Here is an 18,743-nt window from a genome sequence, read left to right on the forward strand (position 1 = left end):
TAGATTTAAACCGTTGCTGGAATTTTTACAAGGTGCCATGGTTGCTGAGAAGCTGTATTTGGCCAACAGACAAGTCCAGGCAGTTAGCCACTGCTTGTTTGGACAAGTTAGTTGTCATGGAAAATTAGCATTACACACCCTCTGCTCTAGCCTATCTTTAAACACTGTCTGCAGCACTCGTGTTCTCTGACAAAGCTTTTCATTATTCAAAAATAATTTTCAAATGTCATCATGGGCGAACACCTGAGAATTGGAAAAGGCAGACTAAAAACGAATCAGTTAGAGCTGAAGTGTAGCAACTAATAAATACCTGTGAAAGTAACACACTTCCAAACGCCCTACATTTAAAAGATACAGAAAATTACAGAATGGAAGATGACAAGAACATGGGGCGTCAACATCCAATTAATCTTTGGATGCAGAGTTTTCTCCTACTTCTATCTCTGAAGTATCTGTGAAACACGCCAGCTGAGCAGGCATGCGGGAGCGGTGTGGGAGGCGTTGTTGGGGACGGGGCGGGCGGCGCTGGCACGGCGGGCACTGGTGGCACAGCGGGCGGCGCTGGCACAGCTGTGGGGCACGGCGGGCACTGCCGCGGCCCCCGCTCTGTGCCCGCCGGGGGAGCCTTTCCCTCCGGGCCCGGCCCCGGCGCCTGTGCCGGCGCGGCCCGCGCTCCGCGCCACAGGGGGCGCTGCGGGCACCAACATGGCGGCGGGCGGCTGGCGCGGCGCGGCGGGGCCGCGGTAGAGGGCCCGGGGAGGGCCCCGGCGGTCCCGTTGCCCGCCGCGGGCCGGGCAGCGGAGCGGGCGCGGCTGGCGGTGCGTGGGGATCGATGGCGGCTCGCTCGGGGGGGGGGGCGAGGGGGCGCCGGGGGTCCCGCTGGTCGATCGTGCGGCCCTCGGTGTTGGGGGAGGGGCTCCCGCTGGGGAAACGGGGCCAGGCCGCGCCGGGCCGGGGCCGCGGGGACGCCGCTGTTCCTCCACGGCGCCGTCTCTGCGCGCCGCCGGACCCCGGCGCGTTCGGCGGCCGCGGTGAGTCAGCGCCGGGCACGGCGCGCCCGCCCGCCCGCCCCCCGCGGTGACTCGGCGGCGGCGCTGCGGATCATGCTCAGGCATGTCGGGCCGGGCCGGCGCGGGAGCTAAGCCCTGACTTGCCTCCTCTTGGCAGCGCTATATAAGGCCCGGCCCGGCCCGACACAGCCCAGACACCGCCGCCGGAGTCCAGCGTGTGCGCTGGACGCGGCACCGAGGTGAGTGGGCCCCGCCGGCCTGGCGGCTGCCGCCCGCCCGGGTCGTGTCGCCGGGTGCCGCGTTCTGAGGTTGTTCTCCCCTTAACTGCAGGCAAATGTGCAATACCAAGATGTCCTCCCTCACGGATGCCTCCTCTGTGACCGCTTCGGAGCAAGAGGCGCTGGTCAGTAGCTCTGTTGGGCACGTGGGGTTTTTGCATGCTTTTTGCAGTTTTTAGCGGCTAATTGAGAAGCGAGCGATGGTTGGAGAAAAGCCAGGAAATCCAGCCAGTGAAGCTTGTCTCTCTTTGGTTCTGTAGTAAACGAATTTTAATCATAATTGAGGGTACAGGGTGATGGTGTAGATCTAGACTGTTTCCTGGAGACGTCTGATGATTTTTGCTTTCTTTTAAAAAGAAAAGATGATCCGATTTGATCGTGGTAAGTATTTTGGGTGGAAATTGTTAACAGGTAACTGAAGAGCTGTGGAAAATCTCCATCATATAAAACATACTGTTGGTGAAATAATCTGAAGGTTTTCAACTTTCTCCTCTATTGGAATTCCTAAGAAGGTTGTAAGAAGAGTCTTCATTTGTGTTTATGGCTTTGCATTTCCAGGCTTTCCATGATACAGTGACAGTTCTGCTGTTTTGTCCTTAGTTGTCCTGAGGCTGGAAGCCTTTTGCACCTGAAATGCGAGTTTAAAAACTGCATATGTACAATGATGGTTGAGCTGGGTTATCTTGTGTAGAAGGGTAAAGCTTAAATGTGTGCACTTTACAGTAGAACTTACAAAAAGTAAAATTGCAGAACAGCAGACTGTTCAAAATGGATTTTTTTTCATTTGTGTCTTTTTTTTTATGTCATCATATCGTGTTATTACTGTCTGCTGTCAGATCTGAAGGGCTGCAGAACTTCATACTTGGAGGAGTCAGAAGGAAAGGGCTTGGGAGTAAAAGTGGGTTTAGTTGGGGATTCAGAGTTCTGAAACTGCCTGCTTAGCTGTCAGAAGTACTTGAATAAATTATTATTTGCATCCTTTATGAAACTCGAATATATATGCTGTATGTTCTAAATAATTCAGTTCTTAGGAGGGGGTGAATGGACAGCTAATGTTGTCCATGAGCTTAGTTATTCTTTTCATTATGTGTAATTCTTGCAACTAATATCTTGTTAACTCACTAAAACTTTAAGTTGGTTTTAGCAGATCTTTGGAATGGAATTTAGGGTAGTTCCCCTTCTCCACCCTTCCCTCAAACATTTATTCCTTGTCTCATGATATTTTATTCACACTTCCCTGTTTTGTTTTATTTTGGGTTGTTTTTTTTTTTTTTACTTTTTGTGTTCCTTTTTTACATTTTATTTTATGTAATATATCAGGATTGATAAATACTAGCCTGGTTTTAGAATGGTTACGCTGTTGTTAAAGAGGTGACACTAGAATATGCTGCTCTGGGAGCATCAGTGGCTGCACAGGCTTTACTGTTGTGGCAGCCCCTGCACCTTGTTCTCATCTGCTGCACTGGTGCTGGCACAGCTGTGTGGGATGGTGCAGTTTGTATGTATTGGGGAAGTGATTTTTCTTGTTTAATTTTTCCTTCCTCTGCCTTGGACATTGCCTAGACTGCCAGCAGATTAAACTGCTGGCATGGTGTGTGGGTCGGAGGCCATGGCAGGGGTAGGAGTGAGTGAAACACGACAGAAGGGATAGGGTGTGATTGTCCCAGCTAAGAAGAGTCTTCAGAGGTAAAGCAGCCCAGCTGGCAGGTGCAAAACCAAAACCCCAGGAACTGTCACAGAAGGAGACTAAGAAAGAGGTAGACCAGTGTTCTGCTTCATGGCTTGAGCTCTGGACCTGACAGTCACAGAGGTCTGTTTCCATCCTCCTTCCCCTTTGGGAGTCGTGGTAATGGTTAAAGGAGTGTAGCTGAATTCCCCAGGACCCAGCCCTGGACTTGGAACTAATAAACAAATTCTGTAGCTCCTTTTAAGGAATCTGGATTTACCAGTGTGTTGAGGTTTAACCCCAGCTGCCAGCTAAGTAGCACGGAGCACCTTTTACCCTGCCCCTCAACTCCCTCAGTGGTGGGATGGGGGAATCAAAAAAAAAGGCAAAAGATATACAGGAATAAGAGTAATAGTAAAGAAAAGGGGGGGTAGTTAAATCCAAGGAAGACAAGTGTTGCACAATGCAGTTGCTCACCACCTGCTGATGGATGCCCAGCCCGTCCCCAGACATCAGTCAGCACTTGCTGGCCAACTCCCCTGTTCATAACACTAGTCCTGGCATTTTACAGTAGGGAATATCCCCTTGGCCAGTTCAGGTCAGCTGCCTGTGATTTTGGCCATGTTCCCTCATGGCTTGTTGTGCACCTCCTCACTGGCAGAGCATGGGACACTGAAAAGTCCTTGATTTAGTGTAGCTCAACAGCAATAGCTTATCAACAACAGAAACATCAGTGTGTTGTCAACATTGTTCTCCTGCCAAATCAAAAACACAGCACTGTACCAGCTACTAGGAGGAGAATTAACTATCCCAGCTGAAACCAGGGGACAGTGAAAGACTGGGGTTTGAGCTAAGATGTACAGTGTATGTGAAGTTTAGTATGATTTGCTTCTATGAAGATCGGTTTTAATGCGGTTGTATGTTTGCATATCAGATCAATGCTGAAGGAGGAAGACAACCTGTATAGGTAATGTGGGTTTTTTTGTGAATAATTAGTGCATACTGTTTTTCTCCTTCCACACACAGGTTAAACCAAAGCCACTGTTGTTGAAATTGTTAAAGTTAGCTGGTGCTGAAAAGGACACTTTTACTATGAAGGAGGTGAGAACTTTTAATCACTAAAGGTAGACTACAGTGGGTACAGATAAATTGTTTTGGGTTGGGGGGCAGTGTTGTTTATAGCTTGTCTAGAAATTGAGATAAGACACTCTTCTGCTGACTTGTAACTGGGTATTTAGCAACTTTCTCAAAAATCTGAACAAAAGTTTCTGGTGGTCAGTAGAATAGTAGTGTTCTTCTGGAATGATAGATGAAAATCTGATGGCTCAAAGACAGTTTTAGGCAGAGTTTGAAGAGCAAATTCCAATGACTTAATGTGCTTTGTCTTTTACACTTAAACTTCAAGCAACAGCCTGGGTATTTAACATCTGTATTTCATTTATTTCACAGGTAATATTCTATATTGGACAATATATTATGTCTAAGCAATTGTATGATGAAAAACAGCAGCATATTGTACACTGTGCAAATGATCTCCTGGGGGATTTATTTGGAGTAACAAGCTTTTCAGTAAAAGAACACAGGTAAAATGGGATTCTTTTCTGAGAGTCTGGTTGGGAAATAATGAAGAACATAATGCCTATGTCCCTTTTTTAACTCTTCGCGGCTTCAGTGATGGTAAGCTCTCTTTTATGATTACGTGTAGCTAACTTGTATCATCTCTTTCTTTATCCCTATTTAAGGAGACTATATTCAATGATTTCCAGAAATCTGATAGCAATCAATCAACAAGGTAAGGTAGTTTAGGAGGGTGATTTGTTTGGGAAACAGCAGTAGGGAAAATATAATTTACATAATGTATCTTGCAGGTAGTGATCAGATAACAGCAAGATGTCCATTATTAGCTATTTGGCTTTGCTCACTATAGTCCAGAGCAATCACAAATAGTGAATCAAAGCAAACATTTGTTTTTACAGGAGGAGAAAAAAATTCTGAACAGAGCATTTGGGTAATTTTAATGGACTAGAACCAGAAAAAACACAAAGCTGAACAAAAAGGCTACTAAATTACAAACTTAAGTCATTTGCTTGTATTTGTTACTGATAAAACCCTCAGCAACATAAAGTTTTAATATAAAAAATCAGCTTTTTGAGCTTATGCCAGCGATAAAATCAGGGGCAAAGGCTCTTTTTTTTAAATGTTGAAGTTCTATTTTAATTTTCACAACTGAATGTGAAGTACATTTAGAACTGGTCGTTCTTAGCTATACTCAGCCCTGTTTTCTATGGGCTGTATATTTTTAAAAATTAACTTTGTGGTGATGCTGTGGATAGCCACTCCTTGAATGGAGAATTGTTATACACAGTCCTGCAGTGTAAAAATGCTCAATACAGCTGTAATTTTTGCCTAATACAGGATAAGTTAAACAATGGAAGCCATTTTGTAAATTGGCCTCTAGATCTGTATAAAGACACCCTTTGTTTCTAATTTTTCCTAAAGGCAAATGTTCAGCTGCTGAAGATGAGAAACTTACTCTCTTTGTCATCCCCATTGTTAAGCTTGCAAACTTAAATTTATCTTCCAGTTCTTCTTTCATGAAAGACTCTTTATTAATTCAAGATCTGTCTGTTAGCAAGCATATATCATTAACAACAGCTATTTTTTCTTCTCTTGTATGTCTTTTTAATTCGGGGTTCCCATAAGATAAGTAGTAAAAAGCACTTTGGAGAGGAGCAAGTAATACATTTCATGCCTATATTCTTTCATATCTGCAGAATCACAGTTTATGCACAGACTTTATTTGAAGCCATTTATAATAGAATTCTGAGCTGCTTTCAGTTGACATTTCTTCTTTCTCCCCACATTTCCACTTCAGTAATGTTACAGGGAAGGTGCTGCACACACCTGAAAAACAAAGGAGCAGCAGTTTGTTTCATTCCCTTGTTGCAAAATGTCTGGATTTTAAGTTTTACTTAGAATGTACTTTTTGAGTCTGAAATTGACTTTTTCTGCTATGTTGTATTATGAGTTTTATTTTGGTTTGGTTTTAGACTCTACCCTTGGTGACACACGTGAGGATGATGCCACATCTCAGCTTGAAGAAGAAAATGTTAAGGTGCTATTTTTATTTTATTTGAATAAATTTTCTGGGTTGTACATTCTATTCAGTTTTGCATGATAGTGTCAATGGTTTAATGTAGTAAGTTGATTCTGGCACTTACCTCATATTCATGCACAGGCTTACCCAGTATTTCTGTTAGCAGGAGTCTGTGCAAGAGTTAGAAGAGAAGCAGACTTCATCAAACGGGACTTCCCGACCAACTACATCTTCTAGGAGGAGGACACATAGTGAATCTGGTATCTGCAGATTTATGATGCAGAGCTTTCGGTAGCATGGCCACTTAGAGGGAAAAGCTATATTCTCTTGCCTTGCTGACTTGAAAGATGCTGACAAATATTATTCGTGTTTCTCTGCTTATCTAAAACAAAATGTTCAGTCTGAAAGAAAAACACAATTCCTTGCATTGCTCCAGTGTCATGTTACAGTCTGGATCTCTAGAATTGTTAGTAAGATGATGGAATAACTTGCTCCACAGCTCTGTTAAACTTTTTCACATCAGCAGTACTTTATCAGTTGTGTTATCTTCATGATGAGAACACTGTAGTTTACAGTCAACTGATGCCATCAAATTCATTTCAGTTCCCTCTGTAGACAGTCAAAAAATTTGACATTTTGTTTGTTCACTAAAGCCAGTTCTCTATGGATTTCAACTGGTGGAAAGCATCAAAGGTGTGGTGTGGTAGTAACTTAACACAAGATGATTTTGGATGTATTCAGGTACCGCATCATATTTGCCTCCCCCTTGTCTTTACTGTGGTTATTCAATAATCACTGGCAAGTACATTTTCAAAACACGGAATGTTTCTTCTGATAAGTAGCAATTACAATCTGGTCAGCATAAACCTGAGTAAGTTTCTCAGTGGAAGTGTTCTCTGCAGTTCTACTTAAATATTATTCTGTGGAATTTCTTACATTAGTTTGTTCCATCACTTACTGGCTTGCCTCATGACTTGGTGGTTGTAGTTTCCTGGGCAGTGATAACCTTCTGGCACTGCGTAGAACTTCCTTTTCTTCACTTGCTCAGGAGCATTTTTCAGTTCCTCAGCTTTCAAGTAGTATTTTTGTGTCCCTCATAGGCCACTGTTACATTAAGTTAGTCCCAAACCAGTGCTGCGTTGCTGAGCGGTTTGCACTAAATTAAAAGAACATTTTAATGTTGTAACTAAAACTGATGAAAGGATGGAAAGTCTCAGTTAAGCATCACAACCTTTAATATTTAGGCACGGCACAGAGCGCATAAGGTCCTGTGTTGTGCTTACTTATTGTAGGTTTGATTATTAACTCTTGTCTTTGCATCCATTTATTAGTTTGTTACAACCTTAAGAGTTCTTTTAATATAGTGTTTTTATATACACTTTTTTTCTAATTTATAGGAAATCTTCCCTTTAAACCACTATTCTTGTTAAATTGGGATGGTAGTGGCTCCTTTGGAGCCATTAAATAGTGTATAGAGACCTTGTGGTGATACAGTATCAGTACGGCATGGAGCCATGACAACTAAATGAGGACAACGATGGACAGGAGCAACCTTTGGGCCTGGGGGCACCAAGTTTGGTGGGGCTCTCAGGGCGGAAAAAAGAAAAGAGAGGGGCTGAGCCAAGAAGCACCAAGGGGAAGTAAGAGAAGTCTCAAAGTATGTACAAGTGTTTTCTCCTTTTTTTTTTTTTTTTTTTTTTCTTTTTCGTACAATGAAAGATTCAAGACTTGAAGACTTGTGGATTGTCACAGTGTGATTTGCGAGGGAGAAGCTGGGCAACAGAGGGTGGGTGCAAAAGGCACCTGTGGGGGGCAGCAGGCTCCTACCCAGACCTGTTGAACCAAAAGTTGTTGGCATCTTGGGAGGTTTTCACTCTGCTGCACTGACATTCTGAACTTAACAACACATTTTTATATAAAACTGTTTTTTACCAAACGCTCTAAAAGTCGGGGGAGCTGAATTTTGACTGACTTACCCCTAAAATGCTGTGCCCTTAGTCCTTGTGCTGCTGTAGGTGATTGTTCCAAAACACAATGTATTCACAAAGCGTTGTCTTTTTGCCTTCAAACCAGGCATGCTTAGTAAGCAGAGCTTAAGGCAATGCTTTCAGAGTTCAGCTTTTTGCATAGTATGTCTTGAAGATTTTCTTGTTAGGCTGTGATGAAAGTTCTAATAGTTTGTTACAAAAATCTTGTTGAGTAAATACAATTACATGTAGTGCAGCTGTTCACTGATAAATATTGAGGTGAAACTTGAACCTGAACTTACCTTGATTAGCACGAGGTATTCTGTATACATGTGACCTGGGAGCTAATTGCTCTATCTCCCTGCAAATTCTGGGATGGACTCAGAAGCCCTCTGAAAGTGCCTTTCTGTCTATTGCCTGTAGGGGGAGTGAAGACAAGTAAGACTGTAATTGTATTTCTTGAAGTCAGGAAGGGTTTAACATGTCATGTGTGGAGTAAAAATTCTTTCAAACTTGCAGTTGTTTTCCATGTGGAGACTGCTGATGGGACAAGTGGGGGAAGCCAGCCCCTGAAATACTGGTCTCAGAAATGTTTCATACTGTATGGGTACAAGTGTTATTGTGTCTTTTAAAATAAGTCTTAGTGCCTTCTTGCCCCATAAAAAAAACCCCGAAATACTTTACTTTATTAGCTTTCTTTGTAGTAAATTATGTTTTAAGCTTCTTTTTAGAATATTCAAAACTGCATGTTGCATAGATACTTTTGAGTAATAAAACAATTCTTGACTGTGCCCAGAAGAAAATTCTTCAGATGATCTGCACAGTGACAGAAGAAAGCGACACAAGTCAGACAGCATTTCCTTGACGTTTGATGAAAGTCTCTCATGGTGTGTAGTCAGTGGTCTGTGCCGTGAAAGAAGCAATAGCAGTGATTCAACAGATTCGCTTTCTATTCCTGTAAGTCTAACAGAAATGTAAAATATTTTTGTGGTACAAATTTTGCAGATGCCACAAGTTCAAACATGCATCTGAAAACACAGTCTTCTTAATTAAAAGCAGCACTGTCTGAGGAAAGTAAAGAGGTTGAAAGAAAAGTCAGTGTGTGGGTGGAGTGGGGTTTTTCATAGATCTGCTGACAAAGCTGAAGTGAATTTTTTTTTAAATATTAATGTTGAATATTCTTTAAAATCAAAATCCTCACTGCTTGGCACAGTATGGAAAAAATGTCAGATGTATTTTGTGTTTTAAAATAAGTATTTCTTTGGATGCTGAGGAACAAAAAGAGTCTCAGACATTCCATAATTCAGGGTTAGGTGGTAGTTCTGGTACAGCCTTGGTAACTGTACCTAGTGGAATGGATGCTGATGGTGCATTGTACTCGTTCGCCATGCCACTGTTTGGAAGTTTTGTGTTGTTTTTAGCAAACACCAAGGCAAATATTTTGTGGTTAGATTAAGTCATGAAGAGCTGAATTAGCAGTATTCCTAGTCACATACTGTGTTCTAAATTGACAGAACTAATACTGCATCTTCAGTCTTCCTATGTTGTAATTGTTAAGACATGGTCTCAGATTAAACAAAATGTATGAGAACAGAGAATTTAATGACATGCAGCCAAAAGAAACCATCTTCTTGCATCTGTTCTTTCACTTTTTGGAAAGGACTTTCTGAAGAAATAACTGCACTCTTTCAGCTGCCTGTAGGCTGAGTGCAGTTTCTTATTACAGAGCAAACAAAAGGCTTCCAGACCTAGTTTTATTTTTACCCACCTATAATTTGTTTATCTCATAAAAAGTACTGTGTCTCACAGCAGCTGGTCCTTTTTCTTCCATAGTAATTATACTGAGTAGTCCAATTTTATCCTGGGAGTTGTTTTAACAGTAACGTAATGTGTATGGGCTGGTGAGGTTGAATGTGTGTTTTTTTGTTTGTTTGTTTTTTCCAGGATCTTGATGCCAGTTCATTAAGTGAAAACTCTGATTGGTTTGACCACAGTTCTGTATCAGACCAGTTCAGTGTCGAGTTTGAAGTTGAGTCTATTTATTCAGAAGATTATAGCCATAATGAAGAAGGGCAGGAGCTCACAGATGAAGATGATGAGGTACTATCTGCTTTCCTTGTTTGACCCTGGGGGGAGGCGATGAGAAGGAAAAGGAATTTCAACATGAAAAATTTCTGTAAGTTTCCAAGGAAAGCTCTTCAGGTGTATTTTTGAACTGCGTGTGCTGGTGTCACAATCCGCACCCAGTTGTTCATTAAATCAAACTATGCATCAGTGCAGCTGGGTCACCCTTATACAACCCACCAGCCAGTGACTGAAGTGATGCTGAGGCTTTCTGCAGGCTCTGAAATGGGGTATATTTCTCTGAAAGTCTGGGTGCTTAACTTCTCTCACCAGCTGTTGGAGTCTGTGGTAGCATGTGTATTTCAGTCTTTCTGCATTTTTAATTCTAGAAGTACGTGTTGAGCTTTGACAACACTTAATACCAAAGGAAACCTTTCTGAGTAACTCCTTCCAAAGGGATATGTCCAAGTTTTTTGCCTCTGTGAATGTTTCATAGAGATGCTGAACCAAAGTTTTAGAAATCTTTATTCGTAAGCAAGAAGACAGAAAAATTTGGATTACTGCAATTTTCAAGAGATTTCTGGAATGTTGGGAATGAAGTGAGAATGTGTGTGGGGTTTTCTTTCTGAGTTAGTTTTCTGTTACTTTAGAGAGGTTAATCAGCTCATGGCAAGATTGGGTAAGTACCAGAGGCAGAATTCACCAGGGACATATGTGATTGTGGTGCCTGAGAGCCTGAATAGGACTGGCTGTACTGATGGGCACCAAGTTGTAGTGCAGTGCAGAGCTGCACCCTGAGTGAGGATGGTAATTTGGAGGAAGAAAAGATTGAAGTGTTCCCCTGCTCCAGACAGTAGTTTTGGGAATTGCAGAATGACTGGTTTTCAAAGGGGCCTCTGGAGGTTGTCTTACCTACCTGCCCTGGCTCAGGCAGAGCTGATTGTCCAGGTCCATGTCCGGATGTCTTTTGAGTATCTCCAGGCATGGAGGCTTCATAGATCCTCAGGGCAACCTGTGCCAGTGCTCCTTCATCCTCACAGTAAAAGGTATCTCCTGATATTCAGAGGGAACTTTCTGTGTTTAATTTGTGCTGGTTGCCTCTTGTGCTGCCACTGGACACAACTGAAAAGAGCATGTCTCTGTGTTCTTGATGCCATCCTTTCAGGTATTTACCCACGTTGATCAGGCACCCCCTGACCTGGGCCTTCTCCAGGCTGAACAGCTCCTGCTCTTTCAGCCTTTCCTCACATGAGAGTTCCTCTAATCCATAAATAATCTTAATAGCTCGTCCCTGGAGACTCCCCACTAGCTTGCTATCTGAAAATCTTACCAGGTTAAAAATACTTTAGGTTTTTAACTAAATGCCAAAACTTAGTTATATGTTTTTAAAATTTAAACCAGGTGTATCAGCTGACTATTTACCAGGATGAAGATAGTGATGCTGATTCATTTGATGAAGATCCGGAGATATCTCTAGCTGTGAGTAAAAACTTTTTTGGTGAAGCATCTTAAGTTGGGTAAACTGACATAGAATAGACCAAGAATTCTATTAGCATGGATGAATTCTATTGCTACCAGTGATTTTTTAAAGAATTAAATTGACTTTGATGAGTGAAGGTTCCAATACAGTATTTTAATTACTGAACATGTGATTATTAAGGAACCTTGGGGGTGTTTTTAAAATAATTAATGCAATTCTTAATTCATTAGAAAAACCCCAATCCCACGCTATTTTACCATTTCACTGACTTAATGGACGGAAATTATTTGGAGTCTAAATCTGACTTTGTGCACAGAATGGAAAAAAATTAAGATCTTAGTCACATACATTAAAAAAAAAACTTCTCTAAGTCAGAATACCTAGTTTTATTGTCCAGCTTGAATGAAGGTATCTGTAACACAGATGTGAAGGCAAGTCTTTTGAAAACAGTACTGTAAAAGTAAAAGAGACCTTTACTACATTCTGTGAGACTGTTCTTGAAGAGCGGGAAGAAATTTACAGGCTTGAGGCAAAGTATGGAGATGTTTGAAAAAACTTTGTATTTTAGTTCTAGTGTGTGCTATCCCCTTGTTTATATTTGCTTTTCACAGTTGACACTTGAATTAAAGCTGTTTTGTGGATCTCTGAAGTGTTCTCGTCCTTTGATAGTCTGTAGGACTGAGGGACTTCATGTGTTAAACACAGGGCTGGCCATCTTCTGGAAACACAGCAGTGCTTATGTGTGGGAAAAGAGACCTGTACATTATTTTTAGGATTTAAAATTAGTCTGATAAGCTTTTGATGTTACTGATGTTATTCAGGACTTGTGTAATTAAGTTTTGGGTTAGGTTTTTTTTGTTGTTTTGTTTTGATATCCCCTACAGCTTGCATGATTTCTAAGAAGGGTTTCTGTCCTTAAAAACAAAATGCATTTTTAACGAAATAGTGGTTTATTTTCATTGTAGTATATGGAGTAACCTCTGAGAGGCTGATGCACCACGGATTTTTTTTTGCCCTTACATATTTTTTCCTTCCCCCCCTTTTTCCCGTCTGATTTTGCGTTGGCCGATGCTTTGTCTCCTGCGGCTGTGTGGAAGCGCCCTCACGCGGCCCTTCTATGCACCAACAACTCAGCAAACGGCAGGGGGAGGGTTCCTCGGCCTTGAATAGCTCCTGTTGCACAAGTCCAAAGTCGAAAAGAAGGGAAATTGCGACCTTTTTAACAAGTTTTTCATGAGGGCCCCTGAAGAAATTTGTGGTCTGGTTCCTGCAGTTTTGCATAAGAAATAATAACTTGTTCTATTCACAAACCTACTGCAAAACAAAGGAAAGCCAGAGTCCTTTTAAAATTAGAACCATTTTTATCTAGAACAGTAAAATGGGGCCAAAACCACTGAACGGAATTTGAAAATTGTAAACAAGTTGAGAGCTCAACGTAATAATTATTTTGGCAGTAATGAATTGTTTGTAATTTCTGAATACTTCGGTTGTAAGTCTTCCAAGTAGCTTAAGCTTTTCCAACCTTTGATTCACTAAAGGATTATTGGAAGTGTCCCGAATGTAATGAAATGAATCCTCCGCTTCCACGACATTGCCACAGATGCTGGGCCCTTCGTGAGGATTGGCTTCCAGATGAAAAGAGTGAGAAACTGGAGAAGAGCAAATTAGACGCCTCCTTTCCTGCAGAGTCTAGGGAAGGTTTTGATGTTCCTGACTGCAAGAAAACAAAAATGACTGAAGATAAAGAACCAGCTGTGGATGAGATTGAGGAGAAAGCAGTACAGCTTTCTGAGTCCCAGGAAAGTGAAGGTTATTCCCAGCCATCAACATCAAGCAGCATGTTCTGTAGTAGTCAGGAGGACTTCAAGGAACCCGAGAAGAGAGAAATGCAAGACAAAGAAGAGACCATGGAGTCCAGTCTGCCTGTTAGCAGCATAGAGCCATGTGTCATATGTCAGAGCAGACCTAAAAATGGCTGCATAGTACATGGCAAAACAGGACACCTCATGTCGTGTTTTACCTGTGCAAAAAAGCTCAAGAAGAGGAACAAACCCTGCCCAGTGTGCAGGCAGCCCATACAAATGATTGTACTAACTTATTTTAGTTAGACACATGTTGACTGGAAAGCTGCAAAAGAAACTTCATAGACTGGTTAAGAGAGTAAGAAATTATTTTTGTATGCTTATTGGAAAATTAATATTTTATGTCTGTTGGTGTTCTGTATGAAAAATAATTGCTGACATAAGTGCACTGGAGTTATTAAGAGGTTTGCCTGATACTCATAAGTCAACTTGGAGATTTTCAGTCCCTCTCAGTAGAAGTAACCAGGTTGTCTAAACCACCTGCCCTCTCCAAGTGTTTAATGTTCCATGCAAGTTAGTGGCATTTGTTTTATTCAATTAAATACACGCATTAAAACCCCAAATTCAATGATTGTTGGAGGAGAGACATGTTGAAGTGTTTATTTCTGCAAGTTCCTCATTTAAGAAAAGAGATGATTATCCAGGTTCCAGGTTTTGTTGCCTGGTGAAGACACAAGGCTCAATCAGACCCCTCTGAATAAGTCAATAAAATGAATAAATAGAATCTTCTCTTAAATTCCTGCAAGTAACCAGATTCTGTGGGAGATCTTACCAGGAAGTAAGGAAAAGATGTGGTATAAAATAATACTTTGGAAACAGAGAAGGGTATTGTGTGTCTTTTATTTTTATAGTGTGCATTGTAAACTTAAGGGCTGTGTGTCCCCTGAGAAGTCATTGATCCAAGCTCACTCATACAGTTCTCTCTCAAACGTCCTGAGAAACTGACGTTTGTGGGTTTGGAGGTCTGTACTGATGATGATGATTATTATTAATTTAGCAGCATGAAACAAGTCTCAGGCAGACAAGATAAATGAAGGATGTGCTATGAATCGTCATGTCAGGCAGTATTTAGGGGACAGTTGTTTCCCTTTTCTGCACTTGTTTCTGACTTAGCAGAATACATTTCAGCTGCGTTGCTACATTCACTGTAATAAAAATAGAAAAAAAACCCGATCTTTGTCTGCAGAAACAATTAAGCTGTGCAGTTCCAGTTCACGTTCTTTAAGTGCAGTAGTCTTTCCACTCACTGTTCTTATCTGTATCACAAGAATTCTGAAAATCTTTTGCAAAGTGTTTGGCCAACTCAAAGTTGGTCTCATTGGACTTGTCCTTTACTGCTTTTAGCTCTTGCCTCTTGAGTTTGCTTCGTCAAAAACTTTGTGAAACTTACCAGTTCTGTGCCCAGGGAGTCTGCTGTCAGCCTCAGTTCTGGGGGCCTTCAGGCAAGGGAGCGAGTGTGGGAACCAGGATGCAGTGAAGATCACTCAGCTGCTTTTCACATGGAGTTTCTGTATCCAGTGAGTGATATTTGTTCCTTTGGAAAACTATGTTACAAGAGGAGTTGTATATTTTTGTCACCTTGTATTTTTACAGGTAGTTGCTGATTGTCTGCCCAATAGGGAGTGGCAGATAAACAGTCAGGAGAGTGCGGAGAGTGAGATATAGTCCAAGTGCAGGAATTGTGCTGTGTTACCATCTTACAGGCCAAGGCTCAACAGCTTCCCTAACACCAGCAGTATAAAATTGCTGATGCCTGTGTGCTGGCACAGAGACTTCTACTGTTCCCCTTAACTCCAGGGCTGCAAGTGCCTGGAAGTACCCAGGGAAAGGACATGAAGATTTACAGGAAAGACAGTAAATCCTTGGTTGTGACTTGGTTGAATAGTAATAACTTCATAGGTAAGGACTGAATTGTTTGGATCATTCACAATTTGTTCATATATTTGAGCTATTTCTTTAAAAATGCCACTAAAAGATACTGGTGTACCTGAAGTTCTAACATAGTTCATTTTAACTAAACAAAATGTAAACCCCAGTTGTATACATTCAAATTCTCACTTGCAAGTTTCTTGCCTCCTGCAATTTGTAAAGGGACAGCAGGTAGCTGGAAGTTCTTGGACGTTTTTTCATCAGCAGAAACCTTTCATGGGTTTTATAGGATTTTGATCCTTCAGCCTGAGATAGAGAAGGCCTTTGGGCAGATAATTTTTTCAAGTAGGGATACTAATAGAGAGCTACCTGCCTTACTTTGCACTTCCCATTAATGTTTCTTAAATTTTTGATTTGTTAAACTTTGGGCAGTGAGGCTTGTAGAGGCTCTTCATTGCACCTGCAGGTGAGAGAGAACTGTAAATGTGTATATGCAGAAGCATCAGTAGTATGGGGACTGTACATAAAATGTTTCATCATCTTATGAAGCTTTGTCCACTGCATTGTCTCCCATGTCTTCCCCTCTCTGTGTGATGCCTTCTCTGCAGTCACTGTGTAACTGCAGTGCTAGGGGAGCAGCTGTCCTTATCTAGTTCCTGTTGGGACAGATTGTATCACCCCACTGTTGGCATTCTTTTCCAGTCACATGCCTTCTGTTGCACAGAATAGCTCTGGAAATACCTTCCACTACAATGGTGAGGAAAGGAGGGATTTCGATTTCTGCATCTGCAAATCACTGCCTCAAGTATTTTGGTTTGAGTTGCATTTTACAGCTTAATATTATTCCTAATGATTTCTAATACAACTTTAGTTTGTTCGGTGTGGGTGCAATGGCTTCTGAATGAAAGTGATGGGTGTTGATGCCAGTTCCTGCTGGGGATGCTGGCAGGCGAGTGCCGGTGCAGGCCTAGTGCCCGGGGGTGATGTCACAGGGACTCCCGTGGTGGCTCCCGGAAACTTTGGCTGTGCCTCCACCCTGTCTCCCAGCCTGGCTGTGCTCCCTGTGTGGGCATCAGCACTGAGCACCCTGCTTCTTCTGGGCCTTAAACACGTTTCTGGCCTTGGGTAGTGGCACAAATGTCAGTATAAGTTTTGGTACAAAAGTTGTTCCTCCTTGGTGAGGTGTTTGAGATCCTTATTTAATATCGCACACGTTTTGATCTTTAATTTATTGCTGTTTGTAAATATTCTTGTGCTCACAGTTGATGTTTTGAGCTCTAATTTATTGAATTAGTTTCCTGGTACATGTGTAGTTATCTAAATATGCTTGTTTAGTAAATCACAGGCACAAGAACAATATTTTAAGAAATGTAGCATTAAAATACAAAGAAATATTTGTATTATGTTCAGATTAAGAATGGCACAGGAAGATTTATGGCTATGTTTCCTTTTTTCCTTCCCTTTAAACAACTTCTGCATTGAACCTGAGCAAGATTTATTAAATAGAGAAGGTGCTGGTGCAGCATTAGCATAGTGAAAATATTTTGGTGGTGTTTTGCTTTCCTTTGGAATGCTTTTGCATCCCTCAGTACAGGTAAGGAGCTGACTGACTGCTTCCAGGGGCTGGTAACATTGGGGGTGATGGTCCAGGAGATGCAGGACAGAGAAGAGAGGCTTTAAGGTTAATTTGCAAAGGTGGTAATCACTTTTGCCTTCAGACACGTGACTGAGAAGGTGGCAGGGGAGGCCAGATGCCCACAGGATGCCACTGTGTGCGATTTTCAGTAATTTTCTTAGTCTCTTCTTTCTTGCACATCAGGTGGACAATAGTTACCTACAAATGGTGCAAGAACTTGCATTTATTCTTTTTTAGAAAGTACAATAAACCTACTTGTTTAAATACAAGTCTTTAGCTATGTACCTATTTGTTAGTATTGACAATATGTAAGTATTGAAATTCACCCCACGCTGGCAGGATCCTGGGCTGTGCCGTCCTGTGCCTCTCCCCAAGCAGATGATTTAGAAAGGGTAAAAGTGCTTCAAAATGCTCACTGGTGAAAAGCTTGCATTTCTTCTAGGAGTGTGGTACAATTTTTATCACTGAGTTCTGTTTGCTGTACATTTGTTCAAATGTTGCTCTCTCTGGAGTGTCTGTGGGTATGAAGAGGCTTGTAGGACTTCAGGCAGATTTTTTTCTCTTTTACAACTAATATGAGGAAAAGAAAATTCCTCGTTCTTACAGAAAGTATCAACAAGAATAATTGTTTCAAAAAATTGTATCTTACAAAAGAAGGATTAGAAAATTATTAGAAGCCTAATGAAACTGAATAAACCGACTAAATAGGATGAAAATAGTGGTAAAGATTTTTTTCTTCCCCATCTTAATCTAAGGCTGCTGTTGTGTTAGGGCAGAACTTTAGGTAGAGTTTATAATTTTTAAGCAGGTCATTTATTCAGCCTATTAACTTGCCACACACATGGTGAGGCAGGAGTTAGCCCTTATCCCAGGAATATACGGCATTTTGTTGTGCAACATTTGGCCTGAAAAGGGGCATTCGCTGCTGTGGGGCTTCCCTGTGGGAAGGAGCATTGGACACGTTCATGGGACTTGTGGACAGGCAGCGTTGTCGTGGAGGGGCTGTAGGGCAGCCTTGGTCCTGCAGCACAGCAGAGCCTTGCTGGAGCAGCAGCCCTCTCTAGGGGATTCCCTGCCCTGCTTTCCAGCTCCTCCATACTGGAGTCCAAGGCATATCTTGTTCTTTAAAGGTTGCACAAGCGAAGCACAAAACCCAGATTAAGGTTTTAACAATTGCACTTACTGAACATGAAAAATTGTTGCTAAAGTGTGGGGGGTTCGTTAGGGTTTTTTTAGCACAGATGCACTGAAAGCTTCAAGTGAATGCTTCTTTAGTGTATCTATGGCTGTATTATACATGTGAAATTTGTCAGTGGTACTTAAAAAGGTGGTGGCTCCCCTTTTGAGTAGATGTTTTAGCTTAACAGCCTGCTTTTAAAGGACAGTTCTTGGTCCTGAGCCACAGCAGTGGCTGACAGGATAATGATTACTTAACACCTAAAATACCAATAGCTTTTCTAAAACCAGAATCTTTGTTGTCTGACTACACATAGCTGGGGTGACTGTTGAATAGAGTAGTTCGTAGTGAATTTGAATAACTATGCAACACGATTTCAAGAGCTTGACCTGGGGCATTGCTCTCTAGCTACCCAGTGCATGTATGACCACAGTCAGTAATCATTAAAATGCAAGTATCCACTCCAATTGCACACAGTAGAGACCCATTTATAAGAAGTTTCACGTGTGTTGCATTTATCTTTTAGTTTTCAGTTTTTCCTTTTCTGATGAAAACTCAGTACTGTGTTCCATTTAAAAGCTTTAAATAAAGATTTGTTTATATACTCCATGGTGCTCTTTTTTTTTTTTTTTTTTCC

General features: G+C 41.6%; 1 protein-coding gene across 3 annotated transcripts; it reads left to right on the top strand.

The window, feature by feature from the left end:
* The first annotated feature begins 687 nt into the window (after positions 1-687).
* MDM2 (MDM2 proto-oncogene) lies at positions 688-18,713 on the top strand. Of its 3 annotated transcripts, none has more exons than XM_066183224.1 (11): positions 688-818; positions 1,341-1,413; positions 3,981-4,055; positions 4,404-4,537; positions 4,697-4,746; positions 6,005-6,069; positions 6,218-6,311; positions 8,815-8,975; positions 9,963-10,118; positions 11,484-11,561; positions 13,101-18,713. In XM_066183224.1, exons 2-11 carry the CDS (start codon positions 1,345-1,347, stop codon positions 13,668-13,670), a joined length of 1,452 nt encoding a protein of 483 aa, XP_066039321.1. In that variant the 5' UTR covers positions 688-818; positions 1,341-1,344; the 3' UTR covers positions 13,671-18,713. The 3 variants fall into 3 exon arrangements, with proteins under 3 accessions (XP_066039321.1, XP_066039322.1, XP_066039323.1); XM_066183225.1 differs by having other exon boundaries at positions 8,818-8,975; XM_066183226.1 differs by lacking the exon at positions 688-818 and adding an exon at positions 1,169-1,249.
* Positions 18,714-18,743: the final 30 nt, after the last annotated feature.

The sequence above is a fragment of the Chamaea fasciata genome, unplaced genomic scaffold, assembly GCF_029207755.1.
Source record: "Chamaea fasciata isolate MVZ Bird 193981 ecotype frontalis unplaced genomic scaffold, bChaFas1.0.hap1 SCAF_5, whole genome shotgun sequence".
Taxonomy (NCBI): domain Eukaryota; kingdom Metazoa; phylum Chordata; class Aves; order Passeriformes; family Sylviidae; genus Chamaea; species Chamaea fasciata.

Bases quoted from the DNA above. Each gene is read 5' to 3' on its own strand.
- MDM2 (XM_066183224.1), top strand. From the start codon at position 1,345: ATGTGCAATACCAAGATGTCCTCCCTCACGGATGCCTCCTCTGTGACC. The intron at 1,414-3,980 runs GTCAGTAGCTCT...TTCCACACACAG, and splicing joins CTTCGGAGCAAGAGGCGCTG to GTTAAACCAAAGCCACTGTT. The intron at 8,976-9,962 runs GTAAGTCTAACA...TGTTTTTTCCAG, and splicing joins CAGATTCGCTTTCTATTCCT to GATCTTGATGCCAGTTCATT.